Source organism: Perissodus microlepis, chromosome 23 (assembly GCF_051167445.1).
Source record: "Perissodus microlepis isolate ML-2025 ecotype Zambia chromosome 23, ASM5116744v1, whole genome shotgun sequence".
NCBI classification, from domain to species: domain Eukaryota; kingdom Metazoa; phylum Chordata; class Actinopteri; order Cichliformes; family Cichlidae; genus Perissodus; species Perissodus microlepis.
Genome location: NC_140482.1, coordinates 35,241,734 through 35,264,966, shown reverse-complemented (window position 1 = coordinate 35,264,966; position 23,233 = coordinate 35,241,734). Strand labels below are relative to the sequence as shown.

General features: G+C 40.3%; 2 protein-coding genes across 3 annotated transcripts in view; one reads left to right on the top strand and one right to left on the bottom strand.

Annotated features, from left to right (window-relative positions):
* Window positions 1-232: 232 nt before the first annotated feature.
* Window positions 233-9,532, bottom strand: LOC146361947 (cell adhesion molecule CEACAM5-like). Its single transcript, XM_084922375.1, has 7 exons — window positions 7,707-9,532; window positions 6,654-6,692; window positions 6,296-6,565; window positions 4,871-5,173; window positions 4,431-4,709; window positions 1,225-1,309; window positions 233-1,085 (listed from the first exon to the last, which is right to left on the bottom strand). The coding sequence occupies exons 1-7, from the start codon at window positions 7,735-7,737 to the stop codon at window positions 923-925; spliced, it is 1,170 nt and encodes a 389-aa protein (XP_084778501.1). The 5' UTR covers window positions 7,738-9,532; the 3' UTR covers window positions 233-922.
* Window positions 9,533-9,652: 120 nt separating this feature from the next.
* Window positions 9,653-23,233, top strand: part of LOC146361946 (capping protein, Arp2/3 and myosin-I linker protein 3-like) — a 33,693-nt gene continuing 20,112 nt past the window's right edge. For both annotated transcript variants that reach the window (XM_084921197.1, XM_084921196.1), the window contains exons 1-15: window positions 9,653-9,864; window positions 12,537-12,631; window positions 15,423-15,473; window positions 15,563-15,622; window positions 17,650-17,771; window positions 17,929-18,023; window positions 18,329-18,399; window positions 18,515-18,588; window positions 18,666-18,741; window positions 18,826-18,914; window positions 21,428-21,522; window positions 21,818-21,904; window positions 22,395-22,504; window positions 22,610-22,687; window positions 23,043-23,119. In XM_084921197.1, coding sequence (XP_084777323.1) covers window positions 9,807-9,864; window positions 12,537-12,631; window positions 15,423-15,473; window positions 15,563-15,622; window positions 17,650-17,771; window positions 17,929-18,023; window positions 18,329-18,399; window positions 18,515-18,588; window positions 18,666-18,741; window positions 18,826-18,914; window positions 21,428-21,522; window positions 21,818-21,904; window positions 22,395-22,504; window positions 22,610-22,687; window positions 23,043-23,119 — 1,238 coding nt within the window. In that variant the 5' untranslated portion in view covers window positions 9,653-9,806. The remainder of the gene's footprint in view (window positions 9,865-12,536; window positions 12,632-15,422; window positions 15,474-15,562; window positions 15,623-17,649; window positions 17,772-17,928; window positions 18,024-18,328; window positions 18,400-18,514; window positions 18,589-18,665; window positions 18,742-18,825; window positions 18,915-21,427; window positions 21,523-21,817; window positions 21,905-22,394; window positions 22,505-22,609; window positions 22,688-23,042; window positions 23,120-23,233) is intronic.

The following is a 23,233-nucleotide window of genomic DNA, read 5'->3' as shown; positions in this document are numbered from 1 at the left end:
GGTAAATGTTATGTCAGTTTAGCCACAGTAAAGCTACATAACTACACTACATCATTGAATAGAAATCATTACATTTGCTTTTTTAAAAAAAAAAAAAAATCTTACTATAGCTGATGCAAATAATGAGTGTAGTGGGTGTTTTAGCACCAAAGGCCACAAATAAAAAATATATTGATTTTTAATTGAAGAAATTAATTTAATCAAATCCAAAGATAAAATGTTTGTCTACATATACAGTATATACATGTATTTTCCAGTGATGTACTTTCAAATTACAAAACCATTACATATTCAAGGATGAGTCATCCAATGTGCCGTGCTCCTGTAATTATCCTGACAGACACATAATGATGTTGGGTCTCCACAAAAAAGAGCATCATTCAAATCCAGAGCGTAAATGAGCCTCTAGGGGATTGTGAAATTATAAACCTGACTTTCACTAAGTCAGCTGAAATGGAATAGACTATTATTTGTATGCAGCATAGGCTAAAGAGTGGCCATGATAACTTTATGGTTTCCATTTGTAGTTGTTATCCGTCTTTAAATCATTAAAGTCAGGCATAAGACAATCAAAAATACAAGAAAACAAAAGGTAATTTGGAATAGAATACAACAAAGAAAATGACACCATCTAAAAGCATTTTAAAGTGAGAGACCTGTAAAATTTAAATTACTGAAATAATAATTCGATACCATATGGTGGACTTATACAAATAAGAAACAAGCCAAAACAGATGCTTTTGGCTCTTTATCACTCTCTATTAATATTTATTTGGCACTAAGGAAGTTCTGTTTGTTTGACTGACTGGCAATAGCTAAACAACTGTTCTTACATCATGCTAGCGGCGTTATGTTGACTGAACTACCACAGGGGATCACCTTATGCCGGAGCTTACAGAAAATACTAAACTTGGTGTAAACTCTAAGTGCCGGGGTATATCTGCTTATCCAACAGATTGGACATCTCCATCCACGACAGGTCCCACTGCACTTCCGTCACGTCCTGCTTAGTTGCAGGAACCGGCACTGCTGGCACGTCTTCTTTGGAAAATGGCCAACGTTTCCAAGTACCCAACATCTGGTATCTTAAAAAAATAAACAAATGATAATACCTGAAGCATTTGACAGCTTGTTTGATTTTTGAGTCATGCTAAGATATCATCTGTCTAACAACATATATACAACAGCAAATTGGCTGAAGAGCTCCTGGGTACTGTAACTTACCTGTGGCGATAAAAAAGCCAGACAGAGAGAGGAATAAGAAACAGAAATACAAGTCCAACAGACAGGATAATCCATTTCCAGTAGCCTGTTGACAAGAACAAATAGTATTTGTTTCAGTGCAAAAAGGCTCAACCAGGTTGTACCTGAAAATACATTACTGTTCCACATCATTTAGTCTGATTTCTCATTAACAGCTGAAGAAACCTGCTAATTGGGTGCAAAGTAATGTGATTCACAGGGTGCTTTTTTTCATTGCTCGCATACCTTGAATTACTGTTACATCTACTACAATAATCAGTCAAAGAAAAGAAAAAAGGACACAGTTGAATAAGTAGGCAAATTAATACTCGAATTATATTTTTATGGAGTGTTACCAATATAAAAATAGCACTTAATGTTTTGGGTTTTCATTTATGACTTTCTGTGATGCATGTGGAACACACAACAAAGGTGGGCTCACTTCATTCAGAAATGTGGCTAACCCAATCAATTATGGCAAATAGCACAAACATTACCAGTACTGTTTCTAGCTTATGATTGGGTGAACAGGCTAATGTTGCCCAGTGTTGAGCGAGAAATACAGAGCTCTGAAGCAGACCACCTAATCTTAGATAGAAGATGAGATGCCAGCATCTGGCATCAAACTTGCAATTTTTTATACTAATAGTTTGTCTAACCTCTGGTCATCCTGATATAAAAGGCTAAAACTAGGCTGAAGGGATATCACTAGCATAGGGATATCACAACAAGTAAATTTTAGATATTTTTGCCAGTGTTATTATCATAATTTGTCTTATGCTGAAAACCTTTTATAAGGTTTATACTATGAAGGAAATTATGCACAGCCAGGCTTTCTTTGCAATAGCTGGCTTGAGAAAACTTAAAATTACTGGATATCACAATGGTGCTTTTAATCCAGCTTGCATTTCACATAAAATATTCTTCTTCTGCTGCACAAAATGATCCATATGAGTGCTACCTACTCCAGTCAGAGACATTACTGGAAGATGATGATGATAAAATGGTGATAAAAATGTATAAAGAACATAAAAAAAAGCAGCAGGAAATTATTAATCTTGTAATTTTGTGCACAGAGCAATAAAACAAACATTTTAAGTTGAATTAATTATTTTAATCCTATGTTAATTTCTAACTTGATGGCTGCAAATTAAAGCTCTGAAACTGTAAACATTTAATGATTAAAGGTTAGTGTTCCATAGCCTCTAAAGGGAGCTGTGGACAAAGATTGCTAACTGATCTTAATCTCCCTTCGTAGTACACCTCTCTGATGCCTCATTAGGAAATGACAAAGTTGGCCTGGTATCGTCCCAGGTACTTGTCATTTATTTGTAGTGTTTTGGTTCTGAGGAAATCCCAAAGTTTTATTTGACATTATTAGAAACATTCTTATGACTCTATCTCCTGCTCCGACTAGTCACTCAAATAAAGAGTGTAAAAACTTTCTTTGCTTCTTTGCTAATAAGATCCAACATTTCAGAGCAAACATTACCCATCCTTCCTCTCTTCTCGCCGCTTGCCTTAACCGCCCATGCGTCTTTGAGAGCTTTGGACTGATATCTTTGAATGCTCTCATCAATTTAGTTGATAAAATGAAACCTTCCTGCTGCCCACTTGACATTTTACCAACCCCACTATTAGGTAGTGTGTTCTCAGGATAATTAACATCTCATTTAGCTCTGCCAGTGTCCCTTCCTATTTTAAACAGGCTATTAGAGACCCTCTTAGAAAGAAAAAAAGTGACCTTTTCCTCCATCACAATTTTAGACTGTTTTCAAAATTGCCTTTTATTTCCAAATTTTTTAGAAAATATGGTTTCCAGCCAGCTTATGGATGCATAGAGATGCAGGTGAACATTTAGCCCTTGTTCTGTCAGATATCTGTGTTGCCTTTGACACAGTTTATCACAGTATCCTGACTGAGAGAGTCAGTCATAAGTGAGCATCTATGGGTCAGCTCTAGATTTGTTTTCCTCTTATTTGTCTTGAGCTGCTTCTGCTAACATTCTGTCTTCTCCGGCCATTTTATCTTGTGGTGCACCCCAACGTTTGCTTGTGGGAACTATTTTATTTACCCTGTACATGCTTCCACTAGGACATATCCTGAATGACTCTCAAGATAGTCCATACCATTGTTATGCAGATGATATTCAGTTGTACATATCAAACTCAAACTTATAGCCAAATCAATGTTCTAAAAACTTAATGGAATTGAAAACTGTTCTTATTTGTGCCCCTGATAACTTTGTCCCCAGAGTAATTGAGAATCATGGACCCATTTCAGCTTCACTTCTGCCCACAGTGAGAAATCTGAGGACACTTTTGATCAGGAATTCAGTTTTAAAAGGATCTTGGCTGTCTTGTGCAAACGTATTTTTATCATCATTGCCTGTCTCAGATATATTGTGTCTCAGTGTGAATTGAAAATGATCTTTCATCTTTTTATTTCAACATGATTCGATTATTGTGATTCATTATTCCTACTCTGAGCAAATCCTTCCTGGATCACCTGGAAATGGTCCAAAAGGCTGCTGTGAGGCTGAATCCTCTATGAGCTCTCATCAGAGTCCAATTCTTCTTCTTTATTGTTCAGTTTAAAATTTTGGTGATCACTTTTAGACTTCTTAAAGGTCAGATGCCTCCCTTTATTTGTGAACTACTGTTTAATAGTTTTATCTTATATTATATTGTACCTGTAAAGCACTTTTGGACTTTTGTTCTTGAAAAAATCTATATAAATAAACTTCATTACTTACTTACTTATTGTGTTTCTATATCAATTTTTTCCTAGAGACTTTGGTGTTTGCGTTATCTCCTTTGTCTTCTTTAACCACTTTTATGAGTTATGGTGACTGCTCTTCCTTGCGTGCATCAAACCCTTAACCTCCTCCTTTGCCTTCCTACTGATGGCCTGATTGTTCCCACTGTCTTGTTCCCACCTTGGAGTCAGCCTTCTGTGTGCATGCAAAGGCTTGGATTTCCCTTTTTTTACTTCACCTGTTCATTCCATGGGTTTTTATTTCTTCTCCCTTCTTATGAAATCACATTTCTACCTTTTGGAGCTTATCTTGGGACTTTTGTTCAGCCAAAAAAGGCTGTATAGGCTGGATGCTTCTGTTACCTAAAAGGCATTTGAACAAAATGTAAAAATATAAACACAAATCATTACGTTGAGATTATACACCTGACCTCGGGTGTCGCTCTTGGGTCTCACAGATAACCAGCTCTCTGTACTCTCCATCTTTAGGGCCAGGGACGCACACTTGTAGGAACCTTCGTCTTTCTTTGTTACGTTCTCAATAGTCATGTTTATCTCATTGTTTGGACTCGAAGGCATCACAGAGACGACTGCTCCGTTTTTGAAGAAGGTTGTGTCGTTGTAGTTTGTTGTTTTGTACTGACAGTACAAAATTACTTTATCCCCCTCAAATACAGGGAAGGCTGGAGTCTTCATGATGATATTGTCATCTGTGGGATAAAGATAGCACACATAAATAACTCCTTACTCTTTTTTTGTCACACATAAAACAAAAAATGCTCTCCCTCATACATCACATCTAAAACCCCACCGTGTTATTATTTGTCTCTGGTGTGTTTTCCCCATTTTGTCCAGAGGCAGTAATACTCACAGCTTGCTGAGATCCTGACTGAGTTGCTGCGACCCTCAGGTCCCTCACACCAGTACAGCCCACTGTTCCCAATGGTAGCATTGAAGACACATGCATCAGTCCTGTTTGTGATAACAGCACACTCTAGTGGTGAACATTGGTCACCTTGGACAGCTTTTCTCCTCCGTGTACAGTCTGGAGAGTAATGCCTCAGCTTCCAGCCTTTGGCGTTCGTCTGAGATGAGGGGCACTGCATACTGAATCTCTCCCCACTAAAGATGTATCTCGTGCTGGGAGTCAGAATTAGCGAGGGAGGGGTCAGCTCTGGAGTTGAAAGACGCAAAAAGATTAGAAGAAGAACCAGAGCACTTTCATACTGTAGCAACTGGCAAATGTTTCCATGTTAAAGTTTTACTCATGAATATCATTATCATAAATGCACTTGCGGGCCTTGTTTGGCTGCAGAATAAGTGGCTCACATGGGAACACAACCGCTATAACTACATATCTCTGGAAATTACATTATAATTATTGCACGATTACATTTCATGCACCGCAGCAATGTGCAGTAATGAAAGAAGAAATCATATTCTGAAGTTCAGCTGCAGCAGGGACACGGGAATCCACAGATGACTGGTACATTTTGTCCTATTGAGGTAATTGACTTTTCTTATGAAACCCAACTTAATTTTCATACCACTTAAAATTTGATACAGGCATTCACGTGTCCCTTATGATCAGTTTGGTGATTCCCTCAGCTTTTCTTATTGGAATCTAAATCATACAAAACGTATTACTTACTGATCTGCCTTAGCTTTCCTTTGTGCAGAGAATACTGAATGAACATGACAGGTAAAGTGGGTTTACTTTGCATTTCCTAATTTTCTGTCATATAAATAATGTAACAGTGGTAGATGCTCATAATAAAGGTTTGAAGAATGGTTTAAAATTGAAATCAGAGTGTGTCCGTATAATCTTTGTGAAGCAGAATCTTAGCCTGCAGACTACCTGAAATGCTAGCAGATCTTTATAATATCATAGAGAGTGGATATCATTAATATGGTCATGTCAGACACACTGCTTGGGCTGAACCAAAATCACACCCACATTCTGGTTTAACATTATGTTTTCAAGGGTCAGCCAATAAGAAGAAAGTTGGCAAAGAGGGAGAGCGTTCTTTAGGAGAAAAGAAGATAAAACAGCATAATTTAGTTGAACTGAAGGGTTGCACTAAGGCCCAGTATATGATAAATAAGGATTCTTTTGAACTGTAAACAATCCAAAGATTCTTGAATATAGAAATTAGCAAAATGTTTTCCCTTGTAAAAGTTTGTTTTTTAATTAATTTAAATATTTTGAACATTATGATCTTAATCTCAGTTAAACCAGCAAGAAGATTTGGGCACACAAACAATTCACAACACAGCAGAGGTTGTAGCTGCTCACCTGACACGATGAGCTCCACTGGCTGGCTGGATGTTTGTCCTGCTTTGCACCTGTAGCTGCCCGCGTCCTCCCTTGTTACAGCGGTGATGAAGTAGCTGTCATTTGAGACCACATGCCTGGGGTTCAGGGTCAGAACAGTTTTTGGTTTGTCCCACTCAAAGCCCCACTGAGCAGTGGAGTTTGACTCAACTGTGCACTTCAGCAGCACAGATTCTCCGAGGTAGACTTTTGACCCTGGGGGCCACACGGACACAACAGTCTTTAGAAGACCTGCAGGAGAACGATAACTCCGTTGGCGTCTTTCTTCTGCTTATGACAGACATATTGTACTTATGTGTGATGATAACATCTGCCGTACCTTGCAGCGAACCAGCTTGGACAACAAATGCAGCCATACCTGAAATACGGACAAAGTGTTTCACAGAAACAGTCGATTTTTAAAAAATATATATATATATATTCTACCACAGATTGTTCCTGTCACATCAGTGACATTTTGGGTACAGTATGTTTTCTCTATTCTCTGTCATTCATGAGTAAAATGTATCAGCATGAACACCACAGGCAGCTCAGATGGCTTATTCCCACATGGCTGCATGCCAGAGAGTCAGTCATGGTCCACTGCTGTTTTGTATATTATATAATCAAGACATAAAAAAATATATATATATTTTTTTTTAAAGTAAGTGTCTACAAGTAAATTTAAAACGTCTAGAAGCAGTAAACCTGTGCCTATAAGGCATAACAATCTTTCGCTCTTCTAAGGCGTTGCTTTGAAGACCATCTGAGCCACATCTCTTTGCTAACACTCGCAGTCACGGGACTGCCACACAGTTTGACAGAGAGCAGAGCTTCCTATGCCTTAATGAGCAAACTCTTTAGACAGTTATCATCCCCATGGGAACAGAAGGAATGTACACAGATTTGCTGTATTTTCCTGTTACACGCCCACGCTATACACGCACATATACAACAGTGTCACATAGTGCTACTACGACCATATAGTTTTAAAATATAACTCATGGCTGCCTGGGATGGAATAGCTAGCACAACAATTTGACAGCTCAGTCCAAATCATTTCCATTAGCCCTATTCAGATTCTGGCTGGTGCACATCATTTTAATTTAACACTGTCTGAAAGTCCCTGCTGCAGGCTAACAGCCTAGTAAAATTTATAACCCCGCATACCATACTACTGATATCTGCATCAAATAAGAGTGCTCGGCTTTGGCTCTGTGTCAGCACTACTCTGACAGCAGAGTGCAGATGCCTCTTAAACTGCTGGGACATGGTTTTGTCCACCGGTACCAAGAGTTTTGTCATGACAACGCTCGTTTTTTGGGAATTCTGCCCAGCAGAGGTGTGACAGAAGGTGTGTGACAGTCAATCAAGTGTTATCTGTGATACTCACCCAGCAGCAGGAAGATAAGGATGAGGTTCATTCTGTCAAGAATTGAATGTCCAGAATTAATGTACAACTCCCCTCCTGTTCTTTGGAAAAGAAAAAGGAAAAAGCTTTTGAGATTTCCACAGTTAAAATGATGTATATTTCAGAAGTCCCTGTTATTTTACGGAGCCTGTTTTATTTCAGAGGCTATAAGACAGAGACTAATTGGATCTCATAGGAGGGGTTTCACCCAACTCTCACAGCAAACCACAGACAGAGATTATCATCTTGGTGGAGATATTTCCTTCCTCTGTCAACTAGTTAACAGGTGGAGCCTTTAGGCAGACAAAAAGGCGGAGAGGTGAAGATTTAAACCCACAGCACATCCAATTTATTATCAGCAAGGAGCTTAATTTTCCCTTTCTTCTTTTTTATCTTCTGTTGTTGTGGTCTGACCTTACAAACTTGCTGCAGAGGTGAAAGTATTTCTAATTTCTTCCCCTTCTTTGATCTGTGTTAAATCATGGTGTGGCTTTTTTGGGTCTACTGCCAATGCTAAAATCCTGCATTTTCACATTTTTATTTACTCATTCAGGTTATTTTTTGTTATCTTTTGTTTGCTCTATTTATAGCCTCCCTTTCAGTCCACTGCTTATGGCTGTGGATGCTCATTTTCCCTTTTGGTGAACATTTATTTATAGTCCCTGTAATCCAGTCAGTTACAGTGCGATAAAGTTTAGTAAATTGATTGAGGGAAATCTCAATCCCCCAGTCTGCAAGTTTATAGTCAGCCCACGGCACAGACCAGAACATTGGTTCGGGATGAAATATCTCAACAAATACGAGATTGTTGTGGATATTCACGGAGCCCACAGGATGAATCATAATAACTTTGGTTTGGTTTGGTTAATGAATTTGGATCCCTAGAGTTTTAGATCGTACCTGTTATGCCATTGCTTATTTTCTGCCATATTCATACTGTTACCGTGGTGCTCATATTAAACACCTTTCATTTTTCAAATAATGAGATCAGTGTATGTGCAAGTAAAACATGTGAGCCAAAAGCTCAGGCTTCAGACTGCTTTGAATGTTCAGTTACTAGCAGTCTTCAACAACAATGATTGTCCCTAACATGCATCTAAGGGACACATCTGGCTATAACCCAGCTACTGTTCAACACAGACAATCAAAGTGAGGGTGGCCTTAAAGGGAGGATGGCTTGTCTCAGTAAGTGAATGAACTAGGGCGGCCGCACCGAGGCCCAGGCAATATAAAACACTTTAAACTGCAGCTCATCCACTGTCTAAAGAATAAAAACGTAAATAGACATAAGACTACTGCCACTTGGAGGTTAGTCCTGTGGAACATTTGCAGAGCTATTCCATTCATATTTCCTGGAGGGTGATTGACTCTAATAATTTCATGAATTTCATGTTTTTCACCTGAAATGCCTCGAGCTCTCAGACTTAAACTCAGCTTGACCCCTTCAGAATAAATTGTGATAATTTCAGAGACCTCAAGATTTCCATATGGAATCACGTTTTATTACCATTTACTGACTTTCCCATCAACTGCAACTGTCCAGTTCGGAAACGTAAGTTAACTGAAAAATAGCTCTACCTGGATGAATCTGATAAGCAGTGTTCACTGTTTAGAATCGTTGACAAGCTCCACCTACACCCATCCCATTTCCTGCCTCTTCTGTGGAGTCCCAGGGACAACCAACCGTGACACCCGCAGGGTAAATCTTTTCTTATTTTTAAGTGGCAATCTCTATTTTGGGTGTAACATTTGTTTCTGCTGCTTTGCATCTTCTGATTTCTAACTTGGGCGTGCTCTCACAGGTAGCCTAACCACAGCCTCATTATCCCAGAGTGATCCCCGCCTCCTCCTCCTCAACATCATCACTCCCTCCACCTCCCGTCTCTCCCACCATCCAGCCTCCCGACATCCAAACGGTTTCTTCCAGGAAGCGCGTCGGGCAGTCGGGTGCTCTGCTGGAATGCCTGGGAGAGAGAGCATTCTTTCTGTCCATTTCTAAGAGAGAGAGGGAGAGGGAGACATTGGGGAGGAGGTGGAGGAGAGGAAGAGGAGGAGGGGTGGCGATAGGAGAGAGGAACAGACATGGCTTCTAAAGAGATCACTGCCTCTGGTTTCGTGAGTGTGAGCAAGGATATCACAGGTGGGTAAAGACCGCCGCTTGGTTATTTTGCTCCCGGTCTTGTGTCGGTGTGCTCGCGGTCGCCCCGGGCGCGTGTGTGGTCAGGCTCCTGATGCTTTTTTCTCCGCGCGGCTGTCGGAAGCTGCGACCGTACCGACGCATTGGATGCTTGTCATGAGCTACACCTTTGCAATCAGTCCTGAACCTTGTCGGGACGGCTTTTTTCTTTCTTCTTCTTTCCCCGCGCATGTGAATTAGTTAATCTGCAAATTAATTATTTACAGTGCAGGGAAATTAGCTTTAAGCCTGCCCTCTCTGGGTGGATCAGGTAATAAAACCCCCCAGCCTTAGGCCAAAGAGGAAAAGGGGCGTTGTGGAAAATAATGGTGTGTACTCGTGGGGTCTGGTACCGTCTTGTTCCCTGCACGTTTCTTTTTCTTTTTTTAAAAAAACCAACACACCCATTTCACAGTGAGATTTCCCCCTCTCTAACCCTCAACTCTTGAGTATTTCATCTTTGTTTTTCTGCAGCCTAACCAGCCAGAGCGCTGCTGCTGATTGCACGCGTGCATGCGTGTGTACGCGTGCGTGGGAAAGTGAAGAGAGGGGCACTGATACAGGCAGATGTTCACCGTATCTTGCCAACAAAAATGCATGAGCTATACAAACTCAACGGCGCGACAGAATGCACAAATATTTACTCCCCTTTTCTCAAACAGCAACAGCTTACATATGTCAAAGTCACAGCATTGCCTCGATTTCAATATCATACACGCGCGCAAAAGCACTGACACATGCACCAGCAGCACACATGCTCAGGGTAGCAGGGACTCTGCTGCTGTGTTAATTTCTCCTAATGGCTCTATTAGGCTCACTGTGATGATTAATCCAGTGGAATCCCTGCCTCTTCATTCAGCCACCTGCCGGGCGGCTGCACCACCTCATCCCGCCTTTCCTGCACTGATTGACAGGTGGAGAACCTGGTGGTCTGCCTGCATGCACTAGGTCACAAAGAGCCTTCCTAACAGCTGGATTGACTTAAATTATCAGGTCTCAATTCTTGGTTCGCATATATCTTATTAATATGGTGCAAAATGTACTAAAAGTGTCAAAAACTAGTCCTCTTGTTCCAGGAAGGATCCTATAAGTGTCATCATGTTATTTGATTATTAATTGTCCATGCAAAAAGGTATGAGCGTCATTTACGTGTTGTGTCTGGTTAGGGTGATGATATTTAAATGATTTATTTAGGAAAATGTAGCTTCATCACAGGTCATTCATATAAGAGTTGAGATGCAGTAAAGTTAAAAGTGCTGTATTTTTGCTGAAATTTGATAGATTAGAAGTGTAATGGGACATTAAATCCAAATATTCGAGTAAAGTATGTACATAATCTGACCAAATGTACATAACTGCAATTGAACCTGTTCCCCTTAAGACTTATGAGCACCTAAAAATAGAAATAAATAGCGCCAGGGAAAGAAATGTTTGCATCACTGTCCATTGTGACTGTATCAACTCCACTGCCCAATCCCAGCAACCCAGCCTCTGTATCGATTTCCTCATAAGCTTGTCAGTTGGAAGCTCTGGAGCCAGAGTAATTGAGATGCTGAATCATGTAATTTCTGCTAGCGACTGTATGTGTCTGCGATAGTGTGTCAGTGCTATGTGTTCCCAAACTGTGAGTAAGATGCTTCTTTTGGCGCATCACGGACGTTATGTGCTGCATATACAAGTCAGGGGTCACAACACCGACAGTAACACTGTTTGACAGGAACAGTTCTCAGTGAATCATAGACACTGATGCTCAAATGTGTTATATTGCTCCTGTGAGTAAGAAAATAACACTAAAGCATATTGTGACTACCTCAAAGGAAATACCTCGGAGGCAAAACATTGTTATGTATCACAGTCATTCAGTAATTAATCCACGAAATCGTGTAACTTCCCACTGAGTGCCTTTGTGCTTTGGAGCACAACCTAAAACCCTGTCAATCGTTCTGCTTCAGTGTTACGTGCAGATTATATGATTTTGCATATAAGAGGTTTGTTTCTCACGTATAATCATGATCCTGTCATCGCGGTTATTTTTATCATCTAAAATGCCACGACTGGTCAGCGTACATTGCAAGTCTGACACATCCCTCAGCTAATGTTGAGCTGGGACATTTGTACAGTAATCTGAAGTTAAAGGATCCTGCTGTTTGTTTGCATGTTGTTTTTTTGGGCACACTGTGTTCCATTTAATTTTAATTTCTGCCACACTACTCCTTATTACTTTAGGTTTCTGAATGTGATTTTTCTACTGTATCCCTTTAGGCAATGTTAACTTTGCAAAAATCAATGTTTAGAGACAAGTGGTCCTGCAAATAATCCTGCACAGTGAAATATTATGTCTCATTTTATGTCCTTCAAAATGATATTATTGTTGTAGGATTTTGCTTTGCCTGTATTTTAGTATTACTGTACAATAATAACAGACAAAAAAAATAAATGTAGAGAATATTTTTGAGGTCTCTCTGCAAATTTGGAAGAGTGAAAAAGGATTCACAAATCTAAGACACAACAGCTTGCAAACTGTTCTTTTTATATGAAAAACTATCAAATTTGCACAAATGGTTGTTTGCTCCTTTAGAAGACTGAAACAGAGAGAGAGATTATGTTGTAACATATGTTAATGTTGTCATCCACAGAAAGCATCAGGAAGATTATCGATAAATCATCTATAAAGTTTGTTCGTGGCATTAAGCTTGACACTAAAAATGGCAAAACAGAGGACAAAATTCTGGTAAGTTGCTGCTTTCTGTTTCCTCACTGCGGACTTGGCTGGTTTAATGGGTTCTGTCTTAGCACTGGTCTGCTGATGTAGAAGAAAAAGAATGCCATAAGCCTGCTACATAAGCAGCCTGAGACATGCATCATGTATGTACTGTTTTTGATGTTTACTTCCCCGGGAGTGTTAATGGATCTCTGTCACAATGTTGATTTCTGTGACAGCAGAAGCAGGAGATCCTCATTATTTAACAGCGACAGCAAACATCTTGCTTCTTTGGTCACTTGCTAACTGCATTACGGCTGCTGCCCCTCTTCTGTGACTGCTGTTGGCGGCTTGGCAGGATGAATATTGGATAGACAGGATCTGCGAGAGTGGCTGTGGATCCCTCTGTGCCCGTGGAGGCAGTGGGGGGGCCGAACAGCTCACAGCCTTTGATTCTGAGGTGCTTTCATCAGAGAATATAGGACAGAGATATGAAATTTGTATTTGACTGTGCGAAACTCAGCCAGCTATCTGAATAAAATCTGGGGCAATCAGCTTGTACACGGCAGACAGGAAATCAGACTGGACCCTGTATGAATGCCAGTGTTAGCAAATGTGTAACACTTCCACTGTGTTTGCAGAAAAGGACACAACTCATGCATGGGTAACACACACTGCAGAACAGGTATAATTGATTGAGTGCACCATTAAGTGCAGCAAGGCAACCGTACATCTTTATAAGCATAATATAAAACAAATCCTTGTCCAACTAGTGTAGTTTTTATACTGTTTCGACACACTGGTTATTTCTGCCATCCCTTCTACAATTCCCCCAGTGAGTGAATAAGCTTTTAAAAAAGGTCCGTTTTTGCCTCGGCAGTGCAGAATTCCACTTATTGGATGCTGTAATGATTCATCGTGTGGTGAGGATGGGCAGTTAGGAGAGTTTCTGCATGTACAGCCTTTGATATTCAGACACTTTGATATGTCTATCTGCCAGAAACATCTTTCCAATAATCTCTTTCCAATCCATGTCTCATTTACCGCTTCCTCTTAAAAGCTGAACTGGAACGCGAGGGTTCTCTCTCCTGCTGGGTGCACATAGAAAACGGAAAAATAGATTGGAGGTTGATCAAATGCACCCGGGTTAGCATTTGGCAGGAGAGAGGAGAGTTTAAATGCGTTAAGTTTTTGTTTTCCTGTTTCACTGGAAGTTCAGGGTCGGAAGAAAGCAGTTGAAAGCTTGCTTGAGGTTGTGATTGGTGGTTTTGCTTTGTCACTACGGTTTACATGAATTTATCTGCAGAGGCCTCACCCAAACTGTCAAACAAAACAGAATTTGAATATCTGTTATCTAGCTGCATAATTAACCCACAATATGTGTGCTGTGTGTCTGGTCTCCCTTTGAAGTGGAATACTCGATAAGTGTCTCTCTCTCCTGCTGCATCAGCATGATTTACTTCTGTTTACTTGCATGCACTCTTAACTACCACCCGTAACCCAGACTCATCACCGTAATGCGATACAATCTGGTCCTTCTAATCAACTCCTTCAGACAGTCTTTGAAGTGAAGCGCCGATCTTCACCTCTCTCTTGCACTCTCTCCATCTCACATGCACATTTTGAATTTTGAATGATTTCATTTTTGACACCTCACTTGCTGTGTGGGTGTAAGAGGCTGTCAATGTGTGCTTCAGACAGGCCTGTGTCAAGCTCCCTTCTCCAAAAAACATAACAGTAGAATGAGAGAGCTGTAATTTAATTACTTATTTCATTGGGGAGAGACACATGGGCATGGGGTGGGCGGAGGGGGAAGACTTTGTCCTCGGGGAGTGTTTTAGCAGGCCCATCAGAGAGAATGGAGTAAATGATTGGAAGCGACGGAGCAGAAGAGGAGAAGAAAAAGAGCAGAGGGCAGTACTTAGGGGCTGGTGGAGAGCTGCAAAATGCCAAAGAATCACTATTCTTTGTTTGCCTTGATGGATCGAGACACTGACTTTTTTCTTCTTTTTTTAGAGTGTGTGTTTGCAAGAAAAAACAAAAAGAAAGAAACTGTTTCTCAAGAAGAAGAATCAGGGGCAGAATCAGATTTACGCAAAAGCTGCATGACACAAATGTCTCCAAGCCAAAAATAAGTGGGTGCACGCACACAAATGGTGCGTGTGCTCCTTCAGATGGAGATGCACAAACAGGCTCTGAGTTTGCTTTCAAATTTCCAGTCACGTCCAAACTCCCATCAAGTTTGCATTGAACTAAAAATGATCCAACACGCCTCTGACCGCAGATACCAAATTAGCAAAGATGGCAAAGCAAAAAAGCTAATTTGATGTCCTGACCCACCATGACCCGCATTTCTGTGTTTAGAACAGATCCTATGATGCGAACGGTAGAGAAGACATCTATTAGCCTTGAAATTTGGCGGTTCTCAAATTAAAGACCTGGAGCGATGCTAAATGACCAGAAGAGATTGCTCGCTGGGCCCAGAGGCGCACTGCGTGTCTCAAACTAAACGTATGAGCCACTGTCATGTTTACCCACAGCAGAAGTAATAGAATGATAATGAAATTACGTTTTATGTTTGTGTCATTGTGATTAAAACATTGCAGCATGTCACCATTTCTCAGACTTGAAGATGTTAATCTGTTAATGCTTGACGTTATTGCTGACACAGATAGCAATTTGCTGGATCAGTAGATGAATAGACCCTCTCATCATTACCATGGAAACTCCTGGGACTGTTTTCTCCCTGGGGAGTATGACTGTGCAGTGAACTTTTCAAGAGTCTTCATTCAATTTGCTTTATTTCCTTTTTTTTTCCCAGGTGCTCACAACATGGCGTCTCTATTTCCTGGCGCCAAAGATTCCCACAAAGGTACTTTCTGCCACCCTCTCAAGTTAATGTGCAGTGTGAGGCTTTTAGATTCGTGCCAGCTGAAATGTCAACTATGTCTCTGACAACAGGTAGAAACCACATTCAACTTCTTGGAGATTCGAGCTTTGAATTCTCAACCTGAACATCAGGTGAATTTTTACATTAACTCTGTATGCACTCCTCTCCACTGCAACAACAAAGTTGTCTGTGCAGTTGTATAATGGTGTAGTTACATCACTGTGGCCTTCAAGGCAGGATAAAAGCATTTTGGACATTTATTAAAACAGCCACTGTGACAGTAAGAGCTCTCTTATTAACTTATTCTCTTCTGCTGTTGATGTAATGCCAACAAGGAAAAACTTACTGCAAGAATTTTTAATTATTTTTCCCAGTTTTTATTTAAGCCTTTGCTTGTGAGATTAAAAGGCTTTTTTTCTCCTACAGGAAATTAATGACCTGTAACCAGAAAATTATTGTCAGGTCTGCTTTTTTTCTTCTAAGTTCTTCCACTACCTTGCTTTGCAGGCAGGTCCCTGGACCTAGATTTTAGCTCCGCTCAGGAGACATTGAAGGATATAAAAGCATTTTCGTTACACAGCAAGGACTACAGACTGTTTCACAGTGTGGAAAGTGTGTTGTTATTTCTAGGGATAAGGTATTAAAGCTTGCAGTATTGGAGATCCTGGATGCCCCCCCTGTTTATTTTATGTCAGGCCTCAGAGAAAAGTGTCTCCCCTCTTTCAACTCTCACAAGGACCAGTGCCACAACAGATTCAATTCATAGATATCAATCTAGGGACTCTAATAGCCATGGTCAGAATGACACCTGGTTAGGAGCAAGGAAGGAGGTGGAGTGAAGTCATCAGGAACTAATGTAAACAACTCTTTGCTAGGCTCAGGTTCAATCAGCTGCTAACTAACATAGAACTGAGTCAACAACAGGGAGAGAGAAAATACACTGATGCTCAGTTTGAATAATCAGTTGGAATAATCAAGCATAACTTTAGTTTAGGCAAGTAAGCTTAGCTGTAATCTCAGCAGATCAGCTGATCTCATTGCCAGCTCATATCAACGGAGATGAGATCAGCTGAGATGATACCCCTCAATGTATCCAATTAGCTACCCAAGCTTCTTTGGCTGGCCCACAGTTGTTGCTCTGCAAGCTGCTTTATAGCCCAGCTCCATGTTTTGTTTTGTTTTTCGGACTAATTTAACGAATATCAAACCCGCTCTGTTCTGTGGTGGAGTCTTGCTACTGGTCTCTTTGTCTTATCTATGTATGCGAATGGAAGGGCTGGTAGCTCTAAGAACCGAGCTATGGCACCAAACATAAATGACTGCAGATGGAAATAGTCTTCTTTTGACTGTATTGTAGTGGCCTTAACTAAAATGCAAATTGCCACCCAGGTAATATCAGTTTTTTACACTGAATTCTTGACAATGGGACCAGAATCATGTCCGTACGTTGTCCAAATTTGCGCCACATGCAGCACACAACAGAAGATTTTCCAATTCGGGCCTATTTTCACTACTACAGGTATTTTCTGTAGTAAGGTTGCAATGACTTCTACTTACTGTTCTCAGATTGGTTCAATTTTTACATTATGCAGACTATATACTTGGTAGCTGGCAGGGCAAAATCCAGTCTGACTGATTCAGACATTTGCTTTCTCACATGTGTAGAAAAGTTTAGAGATGCAGTGGGTGTGTGAAAACAGCTGTGGAGAAAAACAAGGAAGATCTTTCAATCTAGACCTCAGGGGCTCTTAAAGGTTCAGCTCATAGAAATCTCCGGGTCAGTGGCTGTTGTGGAAAAGAGCTACAGCATAGCAGAGATTAAGGTCCAGTATAAGTTATCAAGGTAAACCTGGCTATGTGCTTATGTAAGGGATAAGTCTTTCCTGTCATAGTCAAGTACCTGATGTAGCTCTGATATACTTGCATTTATACTTGCAGTTGTTTGCTCCTTCACTTTAGTGTTTATTATAACAGACAGATAATCTACGAAGTTGTGTCATCATTACATTTAACAAGTCCAGTGGTTTCATATATAATTCATATAGTTTAATTGCAAGTAATTAAAAAATAGATACATTAGTTTGTTTAATAAATGAAATTTAAGATTCAACTGCCACGATATTTTTCAGTCTTTTACAGATATTTTTTTTATGCGCAGGTTGTTATCGACACTGACAAGTCCAGTTACTCCCTGAGGTTTGAGTCACGGGAACACCTCAATCATGTGGTCAGCCATATAAATTTCGCTCTGTCTCGAATATTCAACAACTCCATTTTTGCGTAAGTGTCGGTGTCTCTCAAGATAAAATGAGAATAAATAGTCACGTCTGTGCAGTGGTGAAAAATTGGAAAGTTTAAAGAAGGATGACCTTTATTTGCGCAATTATCAAAAGATAAATGATTCCTTACAGTATCTGTGTTTCTTTTATGTTTGCAGCCCTTCCATCTGTCATTCAGACAGTGACCTTTCGGAGGGCAGCAGGAAGTATTCACCCAGCTCCGAGACTTCAGTGGAGACACAGAGGGCCTGCGGTAAAAGAGACGTTATCATCAAACATGGGAATTTGCACGCATGCATACGCAGGCAGTCACACACAGATATGAGCATGTGTACACCACTTGGCAGACTCAAGAGGAAGTTGGCACACGTACATTACAAATGCTCACCCAGATGTTCTTTTTAGTGCTGTCACACATATAAAAGATTGATAATTTGGACAACTGTTTCTGTGTGCATTTTCTTCCCTTTTTTGCCATTTACTGCTGAAGGAAGCAGCTGTTCTCATCAACTCTTTTTTTCCCCTCTTCTGTTTGTTCCTCCCCCTTTCCTTTCTCAGGAGGCTTCTCAGAGACTTACGCTGCTCTGTGCGACTATAATGGCATCAGCTGCAAGGAGGAAGTGCAGTGGGTAAGAGCTGTGGGGCTGTGCCTGTGTTACTGTGAGTGTGTTTGAATGTTACATATATATGACTGTGCACAATATGAGGGGGGTGTCATGCACTCATTTATAATGTTTCTCCTAGGATGTGGACACCATCTATCACTCTCAGGACAACAGGGAGTTTAACCTGCTGGACTTCAGCCACCTGGAGAGCAGGTCAGGAACGAATGGCGGTTGGGCAATATTGCAGCCAAATTACAGTTCCTCATTTATCCAGTTTTTCCCTTTTACAGAGATTTGGCTGTCATTGTTGCATCAATGGCTTACAACACCTGGTTCACTAAACTGTACTGCAAAGACCTGCGCATTGTAAGTATAAACTTGTGTGCTACACCTTACAGTATTCCTGAAGGGTCACCGACCAAGGTTTTAAATATGTCTTTCATGCATCAGGGCTCAGAGGTCACTGAGCAGGTCCTGCACACAGTCAGCAAATCCTCCAGCCTTGAAGAGATCACTCTGGAGAATGCTGGGTTAAAATCGTGAGTAGCAGTCTTCATTTACTTTTTGTGCTTTGACTATTATAGAAACTCTGATTCCTGAAATGGGCTCTCCAGGACTAGCATTAATTTTATCCTGGCTTGATTTTTTTTTAATGCAAATGACAACATTTACCAAACGGTTTTAAGTGTATTTTGTGAACCTTAGTGGTGTTTGTCTTTTAATGATTGACCCATGCTAAGAACTTGGTCAGAATACCTGAGAATGCTGCTTCTATGAGTCAATTGTTGGCCTTATTTTGATTAACTTGTATGTCCTTGAACAAGGCTAAATCTCTGTACTACTGAATTATATATTATATATGTATTGTATGCGTAAGTGCTTGTCTGTGAATGTAGTGTAAGTTCATAGAGTTTTAGTTCATAGTGTCACCACAGTGTTTGTCAGTTGTTTCAATCGCTTCATTGAATGACATCAAATATCTTTGTGTTTTATGCTGTTAAGCTGTGTTCATGCTTTGGTGAAGAAGTGTCTCGCTACAAATACAATGAGGGCCAAAAGTTGTTGGATTTTATAGAATTTTTGCCTCTAAATTTCAGACTTTTAGTTTTGATTTAAGTGGTTTTATAAACCTTTTCTTTAACAGTTTAGGAATTGTGTTTTTATACAGAATCTCCCATTTTCAGAGGCTCAAAAATAATTTGACCATTGGCTGACAAGCAGTTTCCTAAGCAGGTGAGGTATGTTCCCTCATTACTGTATGACAAATTAGCCAGGTAAAAGAAGATGCAAGGATGTGGAGTTGGACTTGTTTTGGTAGCTGTTCACTGGAATTCTTTATGTGAGGTTGGCACAGATGCCACTGCAAATAAGGAAGACGATCAGATATAGAAAAAACTTTGAATGGTCAAATGAACAATATACTGGATCTTTTAAACGAATGAGCATTAAAAAGCCGACAAGACTATAGAAGACAACTAAAAGAGATGATTTTAGAAGCGCCTTGACTACATTCTTGAGACATCATCATGAATAGAAACACAGAGGGGTCACAACAAGGTGCAAACCACTGGTTACATTCAAGAACAACAAGGTCAGATTAGATTTTGTGAGAAAACTTCTCGTCCTGCACAGTTCTGGAAAAATACTAGTTGGTTTATTGAAAGCAAGATGAACTTGTACCAGAATGATGGAAAGACAAAAGTATGGAAAAAGAGAGAAACTGCTCATGATCTGAAGCATACCACATCATCTGTCAAACATGGTGGAAGCAATGTTTTGGCGTGGTCATGTATAGATGCCAGTGGATCCGGGTCACAAGTGTTTATTGATAGTGTGACTGCTGATAAAAGTAGTAGGATGAATTCTGAAGGACCAAGTCAGTCACCTGATCTTAACCTAATGGACCATTCCTTTAAAGTAACTGAAGACAAACCTGAATGCAGAGAGAACCACAAACAATCAATGACTGAAATCTGGTTGCAGTAAAGGCCTGGCTGAGAATCTAAAGGGAAGAAAGGCAGCATTTGGTGATATCCATGGGTTCTAGACTTCAGACAGTCACTGGCTGCGAATTTCTATCCTAGTATTAAAAATAATCCTCGTATTTAAAATTGTTAGTTTTTCCAATTAATTTTGAGCCTCTGAAAAGGAGCTACTATGTATAAAAATGGGTGTATTTAAGAATCAGCTATGGTATGCTTTTATGTTCCCTCTCAAACACAGAAGCTCAGAGAACATGTCAACAAGTAACTAGAGCAAAGATGTCAAACTCATTTTACACTGTGGGACACATACCAGCCCACTTTGATCTTAGGTGGGTTGGATCAGTGAAACTCCTGCTTCCATCAGTGTAAAGTTTGACTACACATTTAACAGATGGCACTTCTTTTTCTACATGATAGAGAAATATTGATTTAATAAATGAAATAAATTTGTCAGGATGACAGTTTGAGCTTAAATTGTAAGAAATAAATATGTAAAATTACAGACAAAGTTCTGGTAGCTTAAATCCCAGACTGTCCTGTAATGAAACAACAGAAACATTTTGTTAATTTACAAAATGACATTTCCGTAGTAGATAGTTGGAAAAAGAGAGTTTTCTCTCATGTCATTGTTTATCTTTTCTATCTTTATCTATAACTTATTTACTCTAGTGTAGTAGGAATGGTTGTGAGGGATGTCTTTGTCAGTAGCCAAAGCTGCAAAACCTTTGAAAATACAGCTAAAAGTTCAAAATTGATGCCCTCCTTCACATTTTTCAAAACTATCCAGTGGGCCAGATTGGAGTCTTTGCCAGGCCGGTTCCAGCCCATGGGCCCTATGTTTGACACCCCTGAACTGCAGCAAAACTATGAAAACTGTGTTTCTGGCCACACGTGGCTGTTGTAACTATGTCACTTGTAGTGGCAATGCAGCAAAAGTCACACAAAAAGCATATATCAGTACATCATGATGGGCACTCAACATTTATAAACCAAGAGATTTATAATGAACCTGATACTTCAACTGCAGTTGCAGCTCTCTGTAGGTAACTGCACACCCACTTTTGCAGTGACTTCCCGCAGAAGATGTCAGTAGCTCTTTCAGAGAACCCTGCATCTGTCATCCATTCCCTCAACTTGGCGCACAACTCACTGGATAACCAAGGTATTGTAAATTATCTCCTTTTTTTGTTTTTCTAATTTAATCTTTGGGTCTGGAGAAAAACTCAAGCTTCTATTCAGACAGTTCTATTTTCACTGGCTCTCATTGTTCTATATCTAAATATTACCTGAAAGGGTCTGTTGAGTCCAATAGTAAAAGAAAATAGTGGCTCATTTTGGCTTATCTGGTCCCTGATCCGTTAACTCAGAAGCAGGTACATCTGTTATAGTGAAAATTACTTTCAAGTGACAAGAAATTCTGCGACTCACTTTTTATATCTGCTGTGTTCATGCTGCAGGTGTGTCCAACTTAATCCAGCAAATGTGTCGCCTCAGCAAGGGGCTTCGTCTCCTCAACCTCTCCAAGACCTCACTCACCTCCAAAGGTTAGGACTTGGCCCTCCTTGTTTTTTTCCTTATTTACCCCTGTCTGTGAGTTAAATAAAAGTATGGCACAGGTGTTACTCACCGAAATCAGGAGGAGAACAAGTTGGATCCCCTGCAGCTTTCAGAGCTCGGGTTAGATCATACTGTGGTTGAGGGGATATAATGTTTTCAGAGCTTTGTTTTATGCTTTCGCCCCGCTATGACTCCATATTTACTTACAATGTCGTGTGCTGCCCTGCAGGCAGCATGCCTTCTGCTACTGTCTCATCGTACAGGGTACCCAGCGGAGAATTAAAATATTACATTGAATTGCGCTACTTCCCATAACATCCACTGATACCTGCTGCTCCAAGATGTCTATGAATAATTTAAAGACACAAAATGTTTTGAGAGCATTCTCTTTCTCCTTTTTAATATTGTACAGCTACCAGCTCTCATCTTTCTCATTTTTCATTTCATCTCTCTGCGCTCTACTCCCCTTTCTCTCAGGAGTGGTTTCTCTCTCTCAGGCTTTGTGCTCCAGCGACGAGTACTCTAACTCCCTGCTGCACCTGGACCTGAGCAAGAACCCCGGGGTCCTCTCGGGGGAGGATGCATCGGTCAGAAAGCACAAGCCATCTGGAAACACAAATACACGCTGCCCCATTTAATCTCCACTTTTTCAGCCTAATACGATGTTTCTCCTCTTCTCGACCTATTCGCAGAACCTTTATCTCTTCTTGTCTCAACCCAACTGCCTGGTCCACTTGGATTTGTCGGGCACAGACTGCTGTGTTGACTCAGTGAGTATTTAATGGGTGGGTGTGATCAAATGTGTGTCTTTGGGATGTACTTTGATATCGCCTGAAGAGCAGTAAGGGCTTATTGGTAACTAAGATTACATTTTTTGGATAGCACTTGCCAACGTTTGTCTGCTGCTAAATGTTCAAAGAGTGCGTGACGACAAGCTAAAAGTCAGTGAAGTTGTTTTTTTTATAATTGAGATTTCTTCAACAAAACAAAAATAAACACAAAAAAGCAACATTGCCATCACTATCTGCGCATCCCTAATGCATGTGCAATTTTTAAAAAAATGCATTTCTCTCTGCGTGCAATTCTCAGCCCAAATTAACCGTTTCCACCCTGTGTGTCATGCAGCTATTTGGGGCTCTTCTGAGGGGGTGTTGCGCTGATCTCTCCTTTCTGAATCTTTCCAAAAATTCCTTCTCCCACAGGTTAGTCATATCTTTAAGATTACCGAAACAATAAACGCAGCTCCAAATCCAAATCTGGGAAGACATCATCCCTATTTCACCTTAAAGGCATCATCTTTCCGCTCATGTCATTCC

Coding starts and splice junctions, on each gene's coding strand:
- LOC146361947 (XM_084922375.1), bottom strand. CDS start 7,737: ATGAACCTCATCCTTATCTTCCTGCTGCTGG. Junction 5,174..6,295: donor AGTGGAGCTCATCGTGTCAG/GTGAGCAGCTAC, acceptor TTTCAACTCCAG/AGCTGACCCCTCCCTCGCTA. Junction 4,710..4,870: donor AGTCAGGATCTCAGCAAGCT/GTGAGTATTACT, acceptor TTTATCCCACAG/ATGACAATATCATCATGAAG.